Here is a 20,197-nt window from a genome sequence, read left to right on the forward strand (position 1 = left end):
ATCTGCCAATGGAAATTTGTCGCGAGATCCTTGCTCTACGATCGATCGTGAATTTTTATTGAAACGGGAAATGCCGATCTACGTTACGCTTCCTTTTAGTCTGTAATTGTAAGCTCATTAAGGATAGCTTGTTAAAGTTTACTTATCTTATAACTTTTATCTTCTGAGATTTCGAAGTTCAGTTTTCGAGATTTAATCAATAAAGTATAATAGATTTAATCAGTAAATAAATCTTTAATTAATGATCTTTGAAATTTGAAATGTTACATAAAGTTGCTTCATGTGATAATATACTATAATTTAAAATATATCGTTTGCAGAATTTTACTTATAGATTTTCTGAGATTTTGAAGTGTAATTAAAATATAAAGATTTACAATAGATTCATGAAATCTGTTCAATGAATAAATTTGCAACGAGTAATCTTTAAAACTTGAGGTTTATGTTATATTCGTAAAATAAGCATAGTCCAAATTTTACTTATGAAGCTGCTTTCTGCGATGTTACAATTTATCAAATTTAACATTATATCATTTTTAAAATAACATCTGATAATTTTTCGGATGATTAAAAAAATTGTCTTAAAAAATTATTTTTCGGAAAGTAATTTTCACTCTATATAATCACATGAAACGTTTCATACTGTTTTCATCAATTCTTTTTCGTTTCAGCGCTACTTCAGCTAATCCTCTAACAATTATCCTTCTTGTGAAATCATCCTCGAAACGTCGAGTTTCCAAGAGTCATTGGCGCATTTGCATACTCGTGAGACTATTCATCGTGTCTTTTGGAAGTGATCATCAATTTCAATTCTGGTTTCTATAAATGCTGACAATCCTAATTCCAACACGAGATCGCGATTAAGTATTTGCGTGTCACGTCGACAAATTTCTCCCCGTATTATCGACAATCGATCGTTCCCTTTTTAACCAACACGTATCGCCTCGTTGAAGACCATTGAACTTATTCTTACCTTCGATCTTCCCTCGACACGTTTCTCTTGATTCAACTGAATCCAGGCGTCCCATCGATGTCTGTAGACGGTCAGAGTGTTCCATTCGTTCAGCCTCACTGTTTGCGTGCTTCTAACTGTGCCGACTCCGCTCCCACAATCGAACCTTTGAACAAATATCAATATTTCGTCACTTTTGCTTATTGCAATGAAATAACAAATTTCCGTCAAATTTATGCGTAAAGCTTATTTGAGTAAGAATATTTGATTCAATAAATGTAAATCGTAAAATATCAGCTTATTTTTCTGATATTTATGTAATAAATTTTTCCCTGATTCATGCATAATATGTACTTTGTTTTAATGTTAAAAGTCTCGTAGAATTGCAGCTTATTTTTTTGGTATCTGTGTCGTAAATTTTTCTGCGATATTTGCATAATAATTTGATTTATATTGATTATATTGATTATATTATATATTTGATTTATATCGCATAATAATTTCTTGTATGATCTATATATAATTATATAATGTAGATTGGGAGAAAAGTTAAAACTCGAGATCGTAAGATTATGTATGACATTTTAGCACATTTTGTACATTTTACACATTTGTGTAATCTTTAGTACAGAATATTAAATTTTGTGACAGAATATTAAGCTTTCCGATCGTAAGTGTTTTATAGGTTTGGAATTAAAGACGAACAAAACATTTATTCCCTTTTGTTCTGGTGAACATGGATAGGACGATATATTTTTAATATACAGCATGAAATAGTAAGAATTTTGTTCGATTGTCAAAAAGATTGCAATTCTTATCCGATTATTGCCTTCGATTTTTCTTCTGTTTCAACGTTTCACTTCAATTTTTCCAATTACGTATCCCTCATTGTTCGAGTAACGCCATTTATCTACCAGCAGGAAGTGTGGTTTCCCGCGAAACAGAGAAACGTATAAAGTCGGTCCAGTATCCCAACACGGATCTGTAAGGTTTCATTGGTGCAAAAATCGTTCGTAGACTGTTAGAAAAACTTATTTCCGGTATAATGAATCGTGTAGTACGTGAATCTGAAACATGTTTCTCTATCGTGAAAAATAGTCTTTCGAGCGCTTTGAACTTTTTCAGTCGAAGCATCGGATGATTAGAGATGAAATTAAAGTGAATTTCATATAATTTATGAAAATATACAGTTTCGAACACTTTGGTAGGGTCTTAATACACATCTGGAGATCTTTTAAACATGTAAGGTGTTTCGACCACTCACGGAGAGACGCGATCGCGAGGAAGCACGTCAACGGGAGTCATAAATTCCCGTTACGATTAGATAATCGACGCCATGAAATGATCAATTCCCTATTTCGGTTAGGATAATAGAGGTGGTTTAATTGAATATGCATAATACTGAATTAACAGGTATAACTTAATGTTTATTCCAACAACTTTGTAGAGAGATGATTACACTGATGCGTATGTACAAGGTAAGTAATTGTTTTAAGTATAGAAGTCCGATTGTGACATGTTGACTTTTCTAGCGGTGTAGAAGAAGTAGACTTGACCCTCCTGATGTCGCAGGAGAAATAGTTGACTTGACCCTTCTAATGTCGTAGGAGAAGTAAGGTAAAGTGACGATGCTGTATCGGAGGAAAGCTAGTTGTGGGTGTGTCTAACGCGAGGGACCATTGGATTTGTTGATGACAATTTTGGTTAGGAATGTGAGGGCAGTCGACATTGCTTCTGATTGGATAAAAGAAGGTTGGTGGACTAGGAAGGGCATTAGCCGCCCTCGATAGAAAGTTGCTAGTGGGAAGTATCATACGTGAGAAAAACTAACTTTCCCGTGTCAAGCCGTAGTAGACAATACTCTTAGAAGGCGATTTAGAAATAGGATATTTGTTCGGTCTGAAGGACTTCGACTAGGAAATTCCTTAGATTTATGGAGGGTACTTGAGAATATTGAGGGTACGCAGTAAGGACGAGCGGACATCTAGTTACCATCTTGCCCGCGGTGTGTGGCCAGGTCTAGGCAGAGTGTCGCTCGACGTAACATAAGGTATTGATTTTTATAATGCAAGTTTGTATCCTCATCCATAAGACGATTAAATACCACGAATGAATACAAAAAATAAAATATTTGTGGCTATGAATAGGAAGCAGAATTTTACAAAATTTTATATTATACAAAATATTTCTGTACTTCCAACAGATTCGAACGTTAAAATACATTTCTATACATACTCATAATAAATCGAAACATTTAGAAATCCATGTATGCACTTGGAATCGCACCATCACGCAATTACTATTTTTATCGTTTGAAAAACTTTTCCCAATTCAAAACGGGACACGGAACAATATTTAAAAATTTTTGAGCGATTTCCGATTGCCATAATCGATCGATCATTTTCAATTTGAACGTTTCAATGTATAAACTAGCTAATCCCACGTTTCAATCTCGCGATATTCTTAAACAACGATCTGCTGAGTCGATAATACAGAATTTACGCGCGCGTCGAAGCGAGAATAAAAAAGCATTATATCTATTAACTATTCCATAACAGGAACGTCAATCAGAGGTTGGAAGCACGAGATTAACAGTCATGACGAGCAAGCCCTCGCGCGAGGCGAGTTCTCACCAATATCCTCGAAATTTTTGCCGATGAGAAGAGAGGAAGAATTTGTTGAAACGAAACGATGCGACCCGACGCTGCAATTACTCGTTTGCAAAGATAAGCGAGGTTCAGGACGAATTGGAAACGTTAGATGAGGGGCAAGTTGCTCATGCAGAGTCTCTATGGCGGGAGTATCTTGAGATTGACGTACGGATCCTGGACCTCTTTGACCGACTACCATCAACAACCCCTTCGACATTAAAAGCACGCGATTCATGCGTGAAACCCGAGCCGATGGAGAATATCGCATCGACTCGAACGCCGATCCCGTCGCACGATATGCGGAGCTCATTGCGTGACGCTCACAACGTGTCCCCTATACGCGACCTGACGACGACCACGTTCACATCGTCAGCATCACAACAATCTGATTCAACGCCATAAAACGCCTTGAATCAGCCAACCGCTCAAGATACTCTGGCCCAGAAGGAACTCAATCCCGTCCAGGACAACAGCGGCCACACTCCGCCGACGGAAAATATCGCGTCGAATCAAGCAACGATACCGTCGACTGACACGCGGATCTCGTTGCATGATCCGCGCGACACATTGCGTGAAACTCGCAACTCATCGCCTACACACATCCTGAAGACAACACCTCACGATTCTCTGGATCAGCAGAGAGAGAAAACCTCACCAGGCGACAAGATGTCGCAGACATTAATCTTTCCGAATCCGTTACATGATGGGCGCTGCCCTGTAACTGTAATTCCAAACGACGAGAGTAACGGGTTAAATTCCGTCAAGGACACCGAAGCCAATTTAGAGTCGAAACCTACGACAGACTCTCCGAAATTCACGATGATAGAATCGTCTAGGAACAGGCGTTCCTCTATCAACACTTCGACGGTTAATACCATGTCCTGCATCACGTCACACGGAACACCTGGCATAAACATCATATCGGAGATTCTCATTCATTCTCCGGGACATTCCGTGAAGATTCCTCCCTCTCCATGGTCGAGAGGGACCACAACTGCGAGTGTCCCGAATCGAAATAATATCTACCTTATTGCCACCGTGAATAATCACTTAATTGATATTGATAGTTTTCAGAACACTCCTTCGGATCGCAACACCCGGCCACTGAGCCCACAGATCACTGCATCGAACAAGTCTCTGATTTTGCCTTTTGCGGATAATTGGACCACGCCGGTCCAACCACTAAGCATCATCAAGAAGGCGCGATACGAATGGGTCAGCGGGGGGAGCCCTGTTCCCCAATCAACCGTAGACCTCCTTCACGTCTTCATTGCGCAGCCACATACGGATTTCACGTGCCTTCGTGAAATCGACAAGATGTATAACGACACTTCCTGGGCTGAGGTGTTTCACGATACTTCATGGGCCGAGCTGTTTCACGATACTTCCTGGTTCGTGAACTTCAACGGGAACTATCTAGGCAATGCCAAGGACCACGGCGATCCAGAACGCAAGGAAGACAAGATATCCTCAACGCACCGGCCTCTCGGCCGTATTGTAACGCCAATACACATCAGAGACCAGACCACTCACCGCAGGCCAGACGGACACCAGATGTCCGCTCATCCTTGCGGCGTACCCTCAATAGTCTTAAGGACCTATAAATAGATATATAGTCATATAGTCATAAATCCCAGCAATTAACTAGCTAGGGTCCTTCAGACCCAACAAATATCGTTTTTCCAAATTATTTTCTAAAGACTAGTGTCTACTACGGCTTGACAAGGGAAAGTTAGTTTTTCTCAGGTACGATGCTTCCTACTAGCAACTTTCTATCGAGGGCGGCTAAGGCCCTTCCTAGTCCACCAACCTTCTTTTATCCAATCAAAAGTAATGTATACTGCCCTCAATTTCCTGACCAAAAATGTCATGAACAAATCCGATGGTCTTGTGCGCTAGACACACCCATCGCTAGTTTTCCTCCGACACAGCATCGTCACCCAACTTAACTTCTCCTGCGACATCAGGAGGGTCAAGTCAACTACTTGTCCTACGCCGCTAGGAAAGTCAACTACTTCTCCTGCGACATCAGGAGGGTCAAGTCAACTTACTTCTTCTACATACTATAACGTCTAAATCTAACGTCTATTAAATATGCTCTAATGCTACGTCCACTAACGTATTAAATTCAACTATAAGAGCCTTGCTCTATTGTGCATATCTATCTTCTCTTCGTGCAACAAGTTGTTATTACGATTTATACCTACTCAACAGTGTAACTTAAGTGTTGGAAATATATAGTTTATAATTCTGTGAATCACAGTGTTATACTAACTGAATCACCCCTATTATCTTAACCGAAATCAGGGGATCGATCAACTCGTGGTGTCGATTACTATAATCGTAACGGGAATTTACAACTCCCGTTGACGTCTCTCCTCGCGATTGCGTCTCCCCGCGATTGGTCGAAATTACAATACGACAGAAATAAAAAGAAAGATACGTGAAAAATTTATGATGTAATGAAAACAAGACGTATACCGGATAAAAAATTATTTAAATTCTAAAAAGAATGCACCGTAGTAAATCTATAAAATTTCTATACAGAAATTACGAATTGGTCATTTTCATCAGTATAGTAATTTTGCTATTAATCCTGAAATGCTAAAGTAAAATATTATTCATTCTTCAATTATTTTATTTTAATTGTTTTGAAAAAGCAATCTGTGAGAGATTTCGTTATATTTTTGGTAACTTTCCAGTAGAAAGCAGGAATAGGTGTGTATTAGTTTGAAGTGGTTGTTATGTTCACAAAGTCGTGTTACGTTCAACCATTTAAACTGTATTTTCACAGTTGCGACATTCACATATTCGCGTGATTTAAATTTTCCCTGGTATAGCGTTAATGGAGTTCTGTGAAGTGCAGAATTAGAGGGGTCACCATTGTACTTGTTAGGGTATACTTCCAGGACTTAGTTTTGCCTTCGAGGCAAAAAGTTTACGAACTATTCAAATAATTGGTAATTTGGTCGTAAATGTCTCCTCGTGGTATGAATTTTAATTAAACGTTTTTCCATAGGAATGATATTGTAAAGAGAATGTATGCATATTCTAATAGATAAAAAACTTTGGATAGTATTTTAAGCACACGATCATGTTCGTTATTAATCTATTAGTTTTTTTATTTAACTTCAATTTTAATTCCTGACTATTATTACGATAACTTGGATTATTTCAAACATTATAAAAATCTTTAATAATCATGAATTAGGTTGAGCTTCATAATTATAACTTCGACAATTAACTTAAGTTTATAATGTCAGTAATTATCTTAAGTTCAGATCTAAATTTTGTAACAGAGTACCTCGTAATATACATTATTGCTATATATATATGTCGGAGTAGGTTAGAATTTAGAATTAGGGGCGTGAAACGAATCTTCGTTTGGATTACACAGTGTCGTTATGCAATAGAGAAGATGTGACACCAATTACCTCTCAGATACAAGACATCGACCTCCGACTGTCGGGCGCCAACGCCGCAACGCATCTTAGTCCCCATCAGAGATAAGGCCCCAACCCCGACTTTCGGACTCCTTGGAATCCACACCGAATTCCCTGTAACGCCAACTACCTCTCAGAGAAAAGACATCGACTCCCGACTGTCGGACGCCAACGCCGCGACGCATCTTAGTCCCCACCAGAGACAAGGCCCCAGCCCCGACTTTCGGATTCCTTAGAATCCATACCAAACCCCCCAACACCCCCAAGCCAGGGTGTATATAAGCCGAGACTTCACCCAGCCCGGAGAGTTCTCGTTCTAGTTGCTGTTCTTGTACAACATCCCTTTCTCTGTTCAACGTTATTGTAAGTGCCAAAGTCATAATAAAGTTCGATAAAAGAGAATTAATAGTTGGGCTACGACTCAGGTTTCTTTTCTCTCGCGACCCAAATATCCGTTTTACGTGACAAAGACATTGACTAGTGCAAATGCGATTATTATAGGATTGGACAAGTAACCGTGTTAATTAGATACTCGAGAAACTAATGACAATGATCCTAGGTTCAATAACGAATCCGCGGTTGACGGGATGATAGATGAACGTGCTCACAAAATCTAAGTCGGACGCGTAATATTCACTGATCGTAAGGGGTTACCCTTTTCGTCGATGAGATCGCAAGAAAAAATGACTTTCCGTCCCGATGATGCCATAGAGGAAAACTATGATGGGGTGTGTCTAAGGACACGAGATCATCGGATTCGTCGAGGATAGCCTTCGTTCAGAAGGTGAGGGACATTGACGTTGCTGCTAATTGGTCAATCTCCATATCGGTGGTTAGAAAAAGATGCTAGCCGCCCTCGAGGGGAAGTTGCTAGTGGGAGACGTCGTTCGTTGAAAAATAGGTCTCCTCTATCTTCTCGTAGTTGGGACAAAGACTGTTTGTTTGAAGGACTTTAGGTAACTAGATCTTAGTGTTTATAACGGCCCTCGGGCTAACTGATCACGTACTGTGGAGAGGCATCGACATCTGGCAATCATCTTACTCGAAGAATAGGGTCTGCGTGTGGCGAGCCACGGGACAGAAATCGTTGGAATGTTTAGTATCGCGTGCCGTCACAAATATTTCTTTTAAGGAGAGCGATAGAATTACTCCATACCTTTGTTAGACAAAGCGTCCATCCCGTGACCGCGGCTACGTTCGGCGACTGGTTGTCGCCTCGAGCCCAAGCTCATTATCACAAATCTCGAACAAATACAATCGGATCGAATGACGACAATTGTTTAATTACGCCTATAATAGAATCTAGATTACGGTGTTAAGGGATTTTCCCGAAGTTCCAAAGGGAAGGCTCCGATGTCCTTTCATCTCCGACATATATATATATAATATATTATTATTATTATTATTATTATTATTATTATTATAGTAGACGTATCTCCATATCATAGCAATTAAGATTAAAAGTGTCTCATACTTCTACCCTTTAACCTCATTTACATTCGAACGATCCAAGAATAATTAATAATTACGTCTGAAATAATTATGCATAACAAATTGTCTGTCTCTATTAATCTATCGTTGCAATAATAATTATTTAATACTTCAGTTTATTTTTCGAAACGATTCTGCACGAGTACAACGAAGGACAGAAAGGAGCGTGCTTAGTCACGGTGGCAAGGGGTTGAGTTCTAAGTTGTGGTAATTATCACTGTCGGAGGGTAAACGACATGGTAATGAGAAATTTTAACGAGTTACGCTGACTGCAGCGTTAATCCCACGCAGTCGAAGCACGTAATTAATAACACGCTGCTTACCGCACGCGTCCGCTACTTGTAAGTTTTAAGGCTGACCACAAGTACCTCGCCAATTTCGATTCTAATCTAACGAGAATAAGGCCTATATCGTTTTATGGGTATAACAATTCCCTATATTTCTGATAATTATATCGATCAACTTCATAAATTGAAAAATAAACAGCGTAATAGTGACACAGTCTTTAAAATGTATCTTGAAATTTATAATTAATTATATCATTTTTTTGAGATGATTACTGACTATTAATATCGTACATTCTCATTTGGTAGTCAATAAATTTTAGCTTATTTATTGAAGAGCATTTTCTAAATTTGCATTTCCACTTGTGAGAAACCATATAAGCAAAATAGAAATAATCCAAGCTAAAATCCTCAGAACAATAGTAAACGCACCATGGTACGTCAGAAACGAAGATATACGGAAAGACCTTGGAATACCAACGGTCAAGGAGGAGATTAGCAGATACGCAAGAAGGTACAGAGAAAGAATAGCAACGCACCCGAACCGGCTGGCAGCGGAAATGATCAACACATCAAACATAAAAAGAAGACAAAAAAGGAAACACCCAACAGATCTCACAAAGGACATAACCTAACAAACACGAAGATGGTACCCCGCTGGGGGTAACCATCCACATGTTATATTATTACAACACCAAGATATAACATTTTACCAAATGTCCTACTAGACAAATTGTAAAATTTAAATAAATAAATAGAAAAAAAACTTGTGAGAAACAGATAATAAGAATGGGAAAAGGAAAAAGACGAAGAGTCACTAGTAAAAAAAATATTGAACTCTTTATTATACTTAATTTCGTATTACGATAAAAATTAATCAAATAATGAAAATAATTTGTGATTCCTAACATTGTGAACATTTTGCACACACAATTTTTAAAATACGAATAGAAGCATCGTGTATCGAGAACGATATAAAATCAGATAACTGTAAGTGCAGTTTATTTTTATTTACGAATTCTTACTTGTAACGACCTATACCGGAAGATTAACATAACAGAATTTCTTCCCTAGCAATATACATATATCTCAAAGTTTTTTATTCTTTACGCACCATACAAAGTGGCATTTAAAAAATATATCCGTGACAACGGGTCGTCGTTACTATTACGAATACCAGGTATGTAAATATGAAACCGAAATTTTTGTATAGAAAATGACCGTTTATTGCATGAAAGTGATTAAAAATATTTTATTCGAAGTATTGCCCATCGCTAGCTATACATTTTTCCCACCTGTCTGGCAATTGGTGGATGCCACGCCAAAAAAACTGTCGCTCTTTTGAGGCAAACCAGTCATCGAGCCATTTTCGTACATTTTCGTAAGAAGTGAATGCTGGTCAGAAAGTGCGTGTCCCATCGATGCAAGTAAATAGTAATCGGACGGAGCCAAGTCTGGTGAGTAAGCTGCGTGCGAAATTATTTCCCAACTGAACGCTTCGATCGTTTCCTTGACCGGTTTTGCTGTATGTGATGGTGCATTATCATGAAGCAAAATTACTTTGTATTGACTTTTTTGATATTCTGGTCGATTTTCACGCAAAGCTTGATTCAAATCGATCATTTGTTGTCGGTAGCGCTCAGTATTAACGGTTTCGCCAGGTTTTAATAGCTCAATTCGCTGTCTTGAAACTTTTTCGGTGGTCTTCCACGTTCTTCGTTCCTCACGTCAAAATTGCCACTTCTGAATTTTTTAAACCACTCGAAGCACTGTGATTTACCAAGAGCATGCTCACCGTAAGCTTCGACAAGCATTCGATGCGATTCTGTAGCAGTTTTCTTCAAATGGCAACAGAAAATCAATGCTGTCCGCAAATCGTAGTTTCCAGGCACAAAATTTGACATGTTCAACGCTATTACAAACTATGCTATTGTATGAAACTTGTATTGTTCTGAGTCGAAAATGTTTGTGAGATGTCAACAAAGACTTTTGGCATCAATGACGCAGTTTAGTGATAACTACATGATCAGCTAGGGCCATCTATAGGCAACTTCCGGTTTCATACTTACAGACCTGATACGTGGTCCGAAATGGTTTAAATTAAATAGCGACGCAAACTACACTATGCATTCTGCTTTCGTAGCGATCGTGAGAAAAGCCGATTAGCGAGCCAGAGGATACTCGAAGCCGAGACGAAAAGGCGGAAATTCAATTCCGGCCATTGTTGCGAGATAATGTCCGGGAGAATCTAGTGTTTCTTAAAGTACGAAGATAAAAGCAGAAACAGCGGAGGAAATGGCGATTTTTATCGTTCGAAAAGTCGTTCACGTTGGCCTTGTTGGCAGTTTTCAAAAATGTGTGCGAAATAATTAAAAATTCCTCCAGTGGCGAAGATCGCAAGGGGTCGTGACCCTGACCTTGTTCGAGTGAATGCTTTCTCGCGATATGGTGACCCCGGTATGCAAGATGCACTTGACATTTTCGCGACGCTCGCGTCATTGCACAGAAGTCACGTACTTGTGGCTACATGCCTCGCATGAACGGTGAATCACGATTGCTGACGTAGTAATTAATTTATGATCGATTAAGTATTTTTGGTATTTCGTAGATATTATTGTAATTTTAGTTAGGAGTTCGATAACTTTGGTGAAGAGTAAGGAGTTAAGATAATTTTCTTACATTTCTCGTTTTTCTATTTTTCATACTAGTGGTGATACTAGATAGATGAATGTGTTCTTTATTTCTGCATAACAGCCAAGAAATTTGGTACACGTATAGTATTATTATATCTTTTTTATATTGTTATATTTATAGCTTCTTCTTATTTTTTTCTGTTTTATGGTATTATGCTGATTTGATAATAATTTGCGCTATCTATATACATATGATAAAATAGAAGTTGTATCTGCACATTAAATAATAAAAAGAAAAAAGAAACAGCCATGCATGAGTAGCTCAGAAGCTATGGAATCAAAAAAATTAATTTTTGGAATTTTCCTCTGCTGTTTGTTTGTCCGTTTGTACTCGCATCACGTAAGAACTACTGAACATATTTTGATGAGGTTTTATCTATCGTATAGCCTAGTGTCTAGGAAAAAAAAATAGGATATGTTTCATCTTGATCCGTTTTGTAGAAGCTAAGAAATAACCTGGCATCTGAGTTGTATGCGTTCCTAGGTCAAGAACCTTTTTACAATTTAATATTTTTTACTGTGGAGGATAACTGTTAGTATAAACGATACGTAAGTGTTTCATTCATAAAAATTTGTCGGCTTAAAAATTTGGTTCGTACATTAGTAGACCACGCAAACGACGTCGTGGGCAAGAACTGCGATAGACGGAATTATTTTCACTATTGAATCTCTTTTCGACGTTCTTTCCATTGTTTGTTCTTTATAGCTGGGATTATTTATCGATGGATCGATCGGATATTTTTTATCGGTGAATTTTCTTTATGACGTTATTCAGCTGACGTTTTATGACGTTATTCTCCTGTGTTTTCTACTTCCTCTCCTGTGTCTTTCTAATTCATTTTTTAGTTGCATTATTGCTCTATTCTTTTTATTAAAAAAATTATCCTTTCCGTGCATTATTTTATGTTGCATTGTTTCCTTTCATTTAAACGATGACAGTTTAAACGATGATTTTCCCGTAGCGTCTTCTTTTTTGTATTTGAAATTTTCTTTTATGTGCCCTTATCTATTACTGGAAACTTTTTTTCGATAGAGCAGATTTTTTATAGTTATGGAAGCATTATTTTCATTAGGTATTATATTTCGTTCCCACAGTACGAAATCTCTGCAACCATACGAAGGTACTACTGAATGATACAAAATTATATATGCAGTATGTAGACGCAATAATAAACACTCTGATATACAAATAATACCTTTTGTACCCACTGTATACCTTAGCAGGTCAAGTGTTAAATAGTTTCATCCGCTCCCAACACATATTTCACGCGACCGGGCGAGAAGAAAAAAGAACAGCAGCGAATCCACACGGTTTCTTTAACAGAATCTTTTGGACACTATCCAGGACCCAATTTCTATTTTCGTCCGATCCTCGGCTCACGCGATATTACTTCCGTTTCGAGCACGCTCGTCGTTCGGCCGTGCATGTAACCGTAATGCGGACATCCGTGTACGTGAAAGTGATTCTTTGAGCTTTCGACGAGAGAGAATCCTCGTCTGACTAACCCCATCCTCCCTTCATCCTGGTCGAAAGACACAGCCTCGCAGCGACGGGATACGTGCACGCGGCTTAACCGAAGAAAAGACCACTCAGATTGGATAGGTAAGCCGGAAAACTCGGGCGGCGAGATTTTGTTCCAACGTTGAAAGCGAACGGTAACTACATGGTCGCATATAGGATCACGCGGATGCTTCTTTCAGGCTCGGCTGGCTTGCGAGAAGATTTCATTTCATCTGAAAGCGACGCCCGCTCAAATCATCGCCGTTTCTACTCAGGAAGGTACTTTATATCGCTGATGTATTGTGAACGAACTAAACTGTGTGCGCAAGTGTGATTAATAACAGGTTGACTGAAAATTTTTGTGTATGGAAACCTTTAGTGGTTGTGATTAATCGGTGAAGAATTTTTCGAATAGAAGATTTTTCGATATTTCGGAAAATGAAATTCATGTAATTGGAATTTTTTAAACACATTTGCTTGGGCGTGTGTCGCTAAAGGAGGAATATTGAATCTTTTTGAATTGAAATTTTTAGAAATGCTTGATTTGTTATCAGCGAATTTCCAGTGATGAAATATTGAATCTTACAGATATTGCAGGGATTGGTATATTTCGCTGCCAATGATAAAATGGATCATGATATGAAACTTTGATGGTTCTGATTAATTGATGATGAATTTTTTTGATAGAAGATAATGGATGTTTTAGAAAATTATAAAATTGGAATTTTTAGAAACACTTAGTTCGTTGTTACCGCACAATAACGTTAGAAGTACTTCTAATAACGAAATCTTAAATTTTGCGATTTTGAAGGAATTGATAATAGTCGATTATTAAACGTAAAGTTGGAGTTTTAGCGATCGAGATGGAGTAAGCTTGATTTAGCTTTTCATCTACCATTCAGATGAGTTTTGTCAATTCTTCGATTGATTAATGCATTCGACGTTCTGCATTGATATATGTTCAGCAGAACGATAAATTCCACGATCAATCGTTTGATACACGGTTAATGAATTATGGAAACGAAATCGACGAACAATGAACGATTATCATGGCAACATTGAATAAATTACGCTCTTTATTCAAACGAAATATCTATAGAGACTGTGTTTCGATTCTTTCGACGCGGTTATTTCGATAATTAACTAGAAACTTTTTTTAACTCTTGAGTTGATGGATGCGCGCTTCAAGATATGAAATTTATTTAATATTTAACGAAACAATGTGTGTACGTCACACTAAAATATTTTTGCCAATTATACAGACATTTCTATATGTGTATGTTCAAAAGGGAAATTCTGGTAAGGGAGTTTCTCAAAAACCACAATTTCTAAATTTTGCAATCGTTTCAAATCTACAAGAATTGTTCTAAAATCTACAAAAATATACGTTAAATCGGGATAGAATATTTATAATTTGTATATTTTTACGATTGCAGATTCTAAATTAAAACGTTTTAACGAATTTTTAATAAACTTTCAAATCTCTAAAGCAACAAATTTTTGAAGAAATAAAACGTCGTACAGCGCAAAGAAAACCTTTTGTAGTAGACTTTCCAACGTTCGAAGTCCCTAAAGCCTAAAATTGCAGGTTTCCGAATGATCGTGCTACTCTTTCAAAGAATATTTTTCCTAATTAATAATTTTAAATTAAAGGGACACGCGCTATTCTCCAGAGAGAAATTCTTACAACAGTATTTACAAAGCATGAAAGAACGTTACGTTACACTGGGAAGAAAATATTTTTCCTAACTCCGCGGGTATTTTCAAAAACGTAGAGTTTAAATTAAAATGTAACACCTTGTATTGCAGTGAAAAACTCTCGCAACGGAGTTTGCAAAGCGCTTCGTAAGCCGTAGCTAATGAAAACTTCGACTGGAACGGTAAACGACAACGCTAGCGCTAGGAAATACGGTCAGCACGTCGACGTGGCGAACTTCCGGGCGAGACTCGAATCTCCGAATTCATAAATCGGCCCCCAGCCACGGCTACTACTCACGAGTTATTAGCTGTGCACGAAAAATTAGCTTATGAGCGGAATTCTTAATTAACGACTACGTCAAACGACGCATTCAAACGACGACACCGACGTTACAGTGGCCGGTAAGCGTATGCCGTGAAGAACAGCTCCGGAAAAGTTCTTTACTTTCTCACGTTTCCTTCCTCCACCGTTAGGGAAATATACTGCTGGCGAACATCGCGTTCGCTTTAACGAGGTCTTAAGACTAGTTTTCATGTGACGAGAAGTGAAATTCATTCAGACAATGGCTATCGTGAGAAGGTAAGACTATTTTAATTTCTGACAGCGGGATGTGAGAGCATGGATCGTTTTTCATGAGAATTTTCGTTCGGAAAATTGTTTTACCGATGGATGAGCTTATATGAACGATTTTTCAAGTTATTTAGCGCGACTGATCTATAATTGAAATTTGGAAGTTCAATCATTAATAACTGTCAGTTAATGTGCGTGTTTGATTAAGTTTTTTAATTATTTCGTGTGTTTGTTTCTAGCTGGCACATTTAAATTGTTTCTGTTTGCGATATGAATTATTAAAGCGAGTTGAAATCAAACGATATATTGCAGTCGTTGCTCGTTTCTCGTAGGAATCTCCCTCGTTCGATTGGAATACAAGGATTTAATTATTAATAAGTTGCATTTATTTCATCTATTTTTTAAGTCGTTTAATTTATCAATTTATTTTAGTATTTGTTCAATTTATATTATCATTTAATTCATTAAATGTAAATTGTTCCGCTGTCTGGGATATAAATTGTTCGAGTTGGAAATTGTGAAAATATAGTATCTTGCATATTACGAAATTTGTAATTTGTAATTTATATTTATGCGCTTTTTGTAGATTTTTATGCACGCATATGCTCATTGTTAGCATATTTTCTGTATATATTTATATGTATAATATACTGATTTCCTTTTTATATTTTTTATATGTTCTCTGGCTTGTTATCTTATTATATATTATATAATACACTACTAAATTAACATCATTTGAGAAGATCCAATCATTCTTTCCGATTGCACCTGTTCCAATCTCACTTTCTCTATCCTCAGCTCTCTTGTTCCGTACTTCAAAGCTCCGATCTTCACGAACCTCTTTGACTTCCTTGTGATCATTACGAATAATAAGTCTATTCTCGCCACTTCACTATTTCCAGTGCTTGTTGCAGGGCCACGAAATAAACGAGAACGAAAATTTCCAAAACGAAATCCACACGCGAACAACCCACGAATAATTAAAAATCCTTTTAAAAGCAGACTGCAAACGCAGCAAAGTACACGCTACGATAAATAGGAACTAAAGTTTCGCAGCAGACTCGGATATAAACTGAATTAAAAAGGAATAACTTACAAAATTATTACTCCTAACATTTTTTATTGAAATAAAGAAAATTAATTATGAAGAGAGATTTTAGACAAATTATTCTTTGATCGTGCACCTTTGATCGTTGACCTAAAGCACCACTTGAATTAAAATTTTGTATGTTCATTTCTGATCTCATGTATTTTATATTTTATATATTTTCGAAATTTTAACTTAATTTCGTAGTAATTAATTTCATAATATTTTACAACATCCATTCAATAATTTTATAATCGATATATATATATTTTATAATAATTTTATAGTCGATCGATATATTATCTATCTTAAACATTCCTAAAATTTCAAATTCATTTCGTAATATTCAATTTTACAATAATTACAAAGTCGATACAGCTATTGAATACGTTCCTAATAATCTATTTTGCAACATTTCCAAGTATCCGATTAATAATTTGATAATATCTAATCAATACGTTAATTTTACATATTCATAAAATTTCAAATCAGTACAAATAAGACAAATGTAAAGAAAGGAAGTCCTTTGAGTCGCCTAAACGTAGATGAAGTAGCCGTATGCACGCGACAGTAACACGCGAGTATCCTGCCGGCTGACGTTCCAGCGATGGAAAATTAATTCTTCGAGAGTAGACGAGCGCGTCTTCGCGACAAGTTTCATCGAACTTTATCGATCACACCCTGGCCCTGATAGAGCAAATGTGTCTCGCAGTAAATTGAAGCAAATCGTGGTTTCGCGCTATTCCTTTGATGTCCTACCGTTAATGGGGCAGTGAGGTTTCCAGGGAAACTTCCGTTATATTGGAGGAAGTTGCGGAAAGTTGGCATAATACAGTGATACATAGCATCAACGAGGTTGTGCAGTTTGCGGCAAACAAGCAACTCGTTATGCTGTTCCGATCGATCGAGTTCCATCGATGCGCTTGTTCATCGGCCACGGACTTCGATTTCCGTTTCCTCTTTTTCATTGGTTTTCGCGATCTTCATCGAATCAATTATTTAGCGGACTGCAGAAGTTAACGCGGTTTATTGACGTTATCGATGGTACTAACGCCGACCGAATAATTTTAGGTATCTGGATTGTTGCGTATTTAGATGTTTGTCAGTTTGCGTGGAATACATTACTTTCGAATTTAAATTGGAATTTTGTAAGAACTGTGTGGAGAACTGATAACGATTAGATTGTGGATACGCGTGGAAATTTATGCTTCTATAATTTAATTTATACGATATAACTTAATCGAAAGATATATAGGTTAACGTAAATTTAGATATATCAGTTTCAGTAGAATTTAAGAGCGAGAATATATTCTCGAATTGAATTTGTAGTTTTACGATAATTGTATGCATGAAAACTTAAAGTCCTAAATTTCTGAATTAATAATTTTACCTGTAAAAACTACGAAGAAACTTTAAAATTTCCAAACTTTTAAACTGAAATTCTACCAAAAGACTCAGTCTATGAACTCGCAACGCTATAAAAAAAGACAGGAAGTTCGTAAATTTCCAATTATCATTCGACTTAAACAACTTGTTTCAGCTCCCTTTTCGTCTCAACCCCGATTACATTGGGAACCACACTGAAACTCTGATCGATCTCGGACTCTACGCTCCGCCTAAACTATTTACATTTACCGCAGCACTTTGCAACGCCGCTTCGACGATGGTGAACCTGCGATTAACGAAGTAATATCGTTACCTGAACTCGATGAAGCCGTGATGCAGAATCAAGGCCATGAAGTCACCCTGAAGATCGTCCCTCTCGCCGGCTAGCAGCAGTATACCGTCCCAAGCCTCGGGCCGGAATTCCAGTTCTAATTGGACGTGCTTGTAAGCAGCCTTTAAAGCGGGGAACGCCAGCCAACCAGAGCCGGTAAACCGTGGTGATCTCACCTCGGCCTCTGCAAAGCAAAAATTACTATCGTTAGCCAACTCTCGTTATTATTATTATTACGCATCAGTCGCGACACGCGTTGACGCGCTTAATGCGCTTGACAAATTGTATCATTCGTCCTGGATTATTCTGTCCTGTTCTTCGTACAACGATCTTATCAACTTGTCCACGCTTCTATCGTCATTTGCAACGACTATTCGCATGATACTTCTAAGTCGTTGGTGTTAGCATAACGATTAGCGCTGCTATATGTTTTAGTTGCAACGAAGTTACAGTGGCTGATGAAAGTATTTGGATGCTTGTCATTAGATTGCAGATTTTGATACAAATTCATACTTTTCAGAAGATGATTAAAAAATGTAGAATCTCGCTAGAAAATTGTTCTATTTATCAGGTATTATAGAAAGTATTATACTTTGGATATTTGCGTGTTTTTTCATAATTTTATACTTCCAAATTTCCTATATATGCATAGAAATCCGCAGTCAACTTATCATGAAAAACGTCACGCACTTATACAATCGGTGTAAAATTTTCCTACCAAACGATGCTCTACGATAATTTTATTAAAGTTAAGTACTGTACGAATACTTAAGATATAAAAAGTATATACATATTCTTACAAGCACCCAGAATAATTTTCAAACGAAGAAAAAAGCGATACCTACTTCCTTTATGAAGATATCAATAAATATGTAGAAAATGGTAATAATATATGCGTAACAAGTGTTACCTCTTCATAGAATAAAATGTATAAAAACATTTTAAGAAATAATCTAAGCGCAGAAAAAATGGGTTTGAAAGATAATTTCATCTTGATGCAAGATAACGAACCGAAGCAAAATGTTATTAATACGAAAGCGTGGATTCTTACAATGTTCAGAAACACCTAAAAACACCTTCACAATCCCTAGATATAAACATTATTGAAAACATATTGGATCACCTGAAACGAAAAATACTGAGTCACCATATTTCAATAAGAAATGATTTAAAGAGAATTCTGTTAGGAGAAAAATATTTCAAGTAAAGTATCCACCAATTTAATAAATTCAAGATCACGACGGCTTCAAGTCGTAATAAGATAAAAAGGAAACCCTCCTAAGTATTAAAATAATTAAACTTACATGATAATGTGATTTCTTCTCCTAAATATTAGGTAAGCCTTATTCATTTTTCCCATTAAATTATAACTGTATGAATACTTATCACGCACATATTTTTGTTACTTTTCTGATATTTGTTAATATTTTCGCAAAGTATGTAGATATCTCATATTATTTTTATGAACTTTTCTGCAGACTTGTAGAAACATGTACATATTTTTTATTTGTTAGAATTTCGTTAATTAAAGGTTGTTCTATAATATTTTTGCTGAAATTAATTACTGTACGAATACTTTTTATACTGACTGTATGTATATTACTAACACTATAATGACTACTCATCTATGTTCTGTGTTGCATTCTGAATGTATATATTTCTTTCATGACAGGAAAAATCTGTAATTTGGTGCGAAAAGCATATTTTTGTAAAAATGAGTTAAACCCGGTATTGAGTTTGTAAGTAATTGAATATTCTATACAGAAAAACGGGGATTTCAAATTCTATCTAGAAATGACTATAATAGCATTTTTATATGCTAATATCAAAATCTTGCATTAAATAGAGCTTTTAGTGTTTTTAATAAAAAATACCAAAGTCAACTTAAAAAATACAAATAGCGTAAGAATTAATTCTCTCTTTTTTGTATTAGGAATGAAATTCGAATCAGAAGTAGCTTTCGTGTGAGAAATTATTTAGACATGATTTTTTTTACATAACTTCAGATGCTAATATCGTAACTTTATAAATACTGGTAGTGATATACTCTCTGCACAAGCTAGAAAAATATTATATGCAATACATCTAATATACAAACATTAATACAAA

General features: G+C 36.7%; 1 protein-coding gene and 1 long non-coding RNA gene across 6 annotated transcripts in view; one reads left to right on the plus strand and one right to left on the minus strand.

Moving 5' to 3' along the window:
- The window catches only part of LOC138185893 (pikachurin), a 288,876-nt gene that overhangs the window by 80,854 nt on the left and 187,825 nt on the right, over positions 1 to 20,197 (minus strand). For all 5 annotated transcript variants that reach the window (XM_069125218.1, XM_069125222.1, XM_069125221.1 and 2 more), the window contains exons 6-7: positions 18,071 to 18,272; positions 974 to 1,118 (exon numbers count right to left, since the gene is read on the minus strand). In XM_069125218.1, the coding sequence (XP_068981319.1) occupies positions 974 to 1,118; positions 18,071 to 18,272 (347 nt within the window). The remainder of the gene's footprint in view (positions 1 to 973; positions 1,119 to 18,070; positions 18,273 to 20,197) is intronic.
- LOC138185912 (uncharacterized) overlaps positions 7,520 to 20,197 on the plus strand; it is a 184,003-nt gene continuing 171,325 nt past the window's right edge. Inside the window, exon 1 of the long non-coding RNA XR_011174746.1 lies at positions 7,520 to 7,947. This is a non-coding gene — a long non-coding RNA (uncharacterized LOC138185912). The remainder of the gene's footprint in view (positions 7,948 to 20,197) is intronic.

This window comes from Bombus flavifrons, chromosome 13 (genome assembly GCF_040668555.2).
Source record: "Bombus flavifrons isolate JBK064 chromosome 13, iyBomFlav1_principal, whole genome shotgun sequence".
In the NCBI taxonomy this organism is placed as follows: domain Eukaryota; kingdom Metazoa; phylum Arthropoda; class Insecta; order Hymenoptera; family Apidae; genus Bombus; species Bombus flavifrons.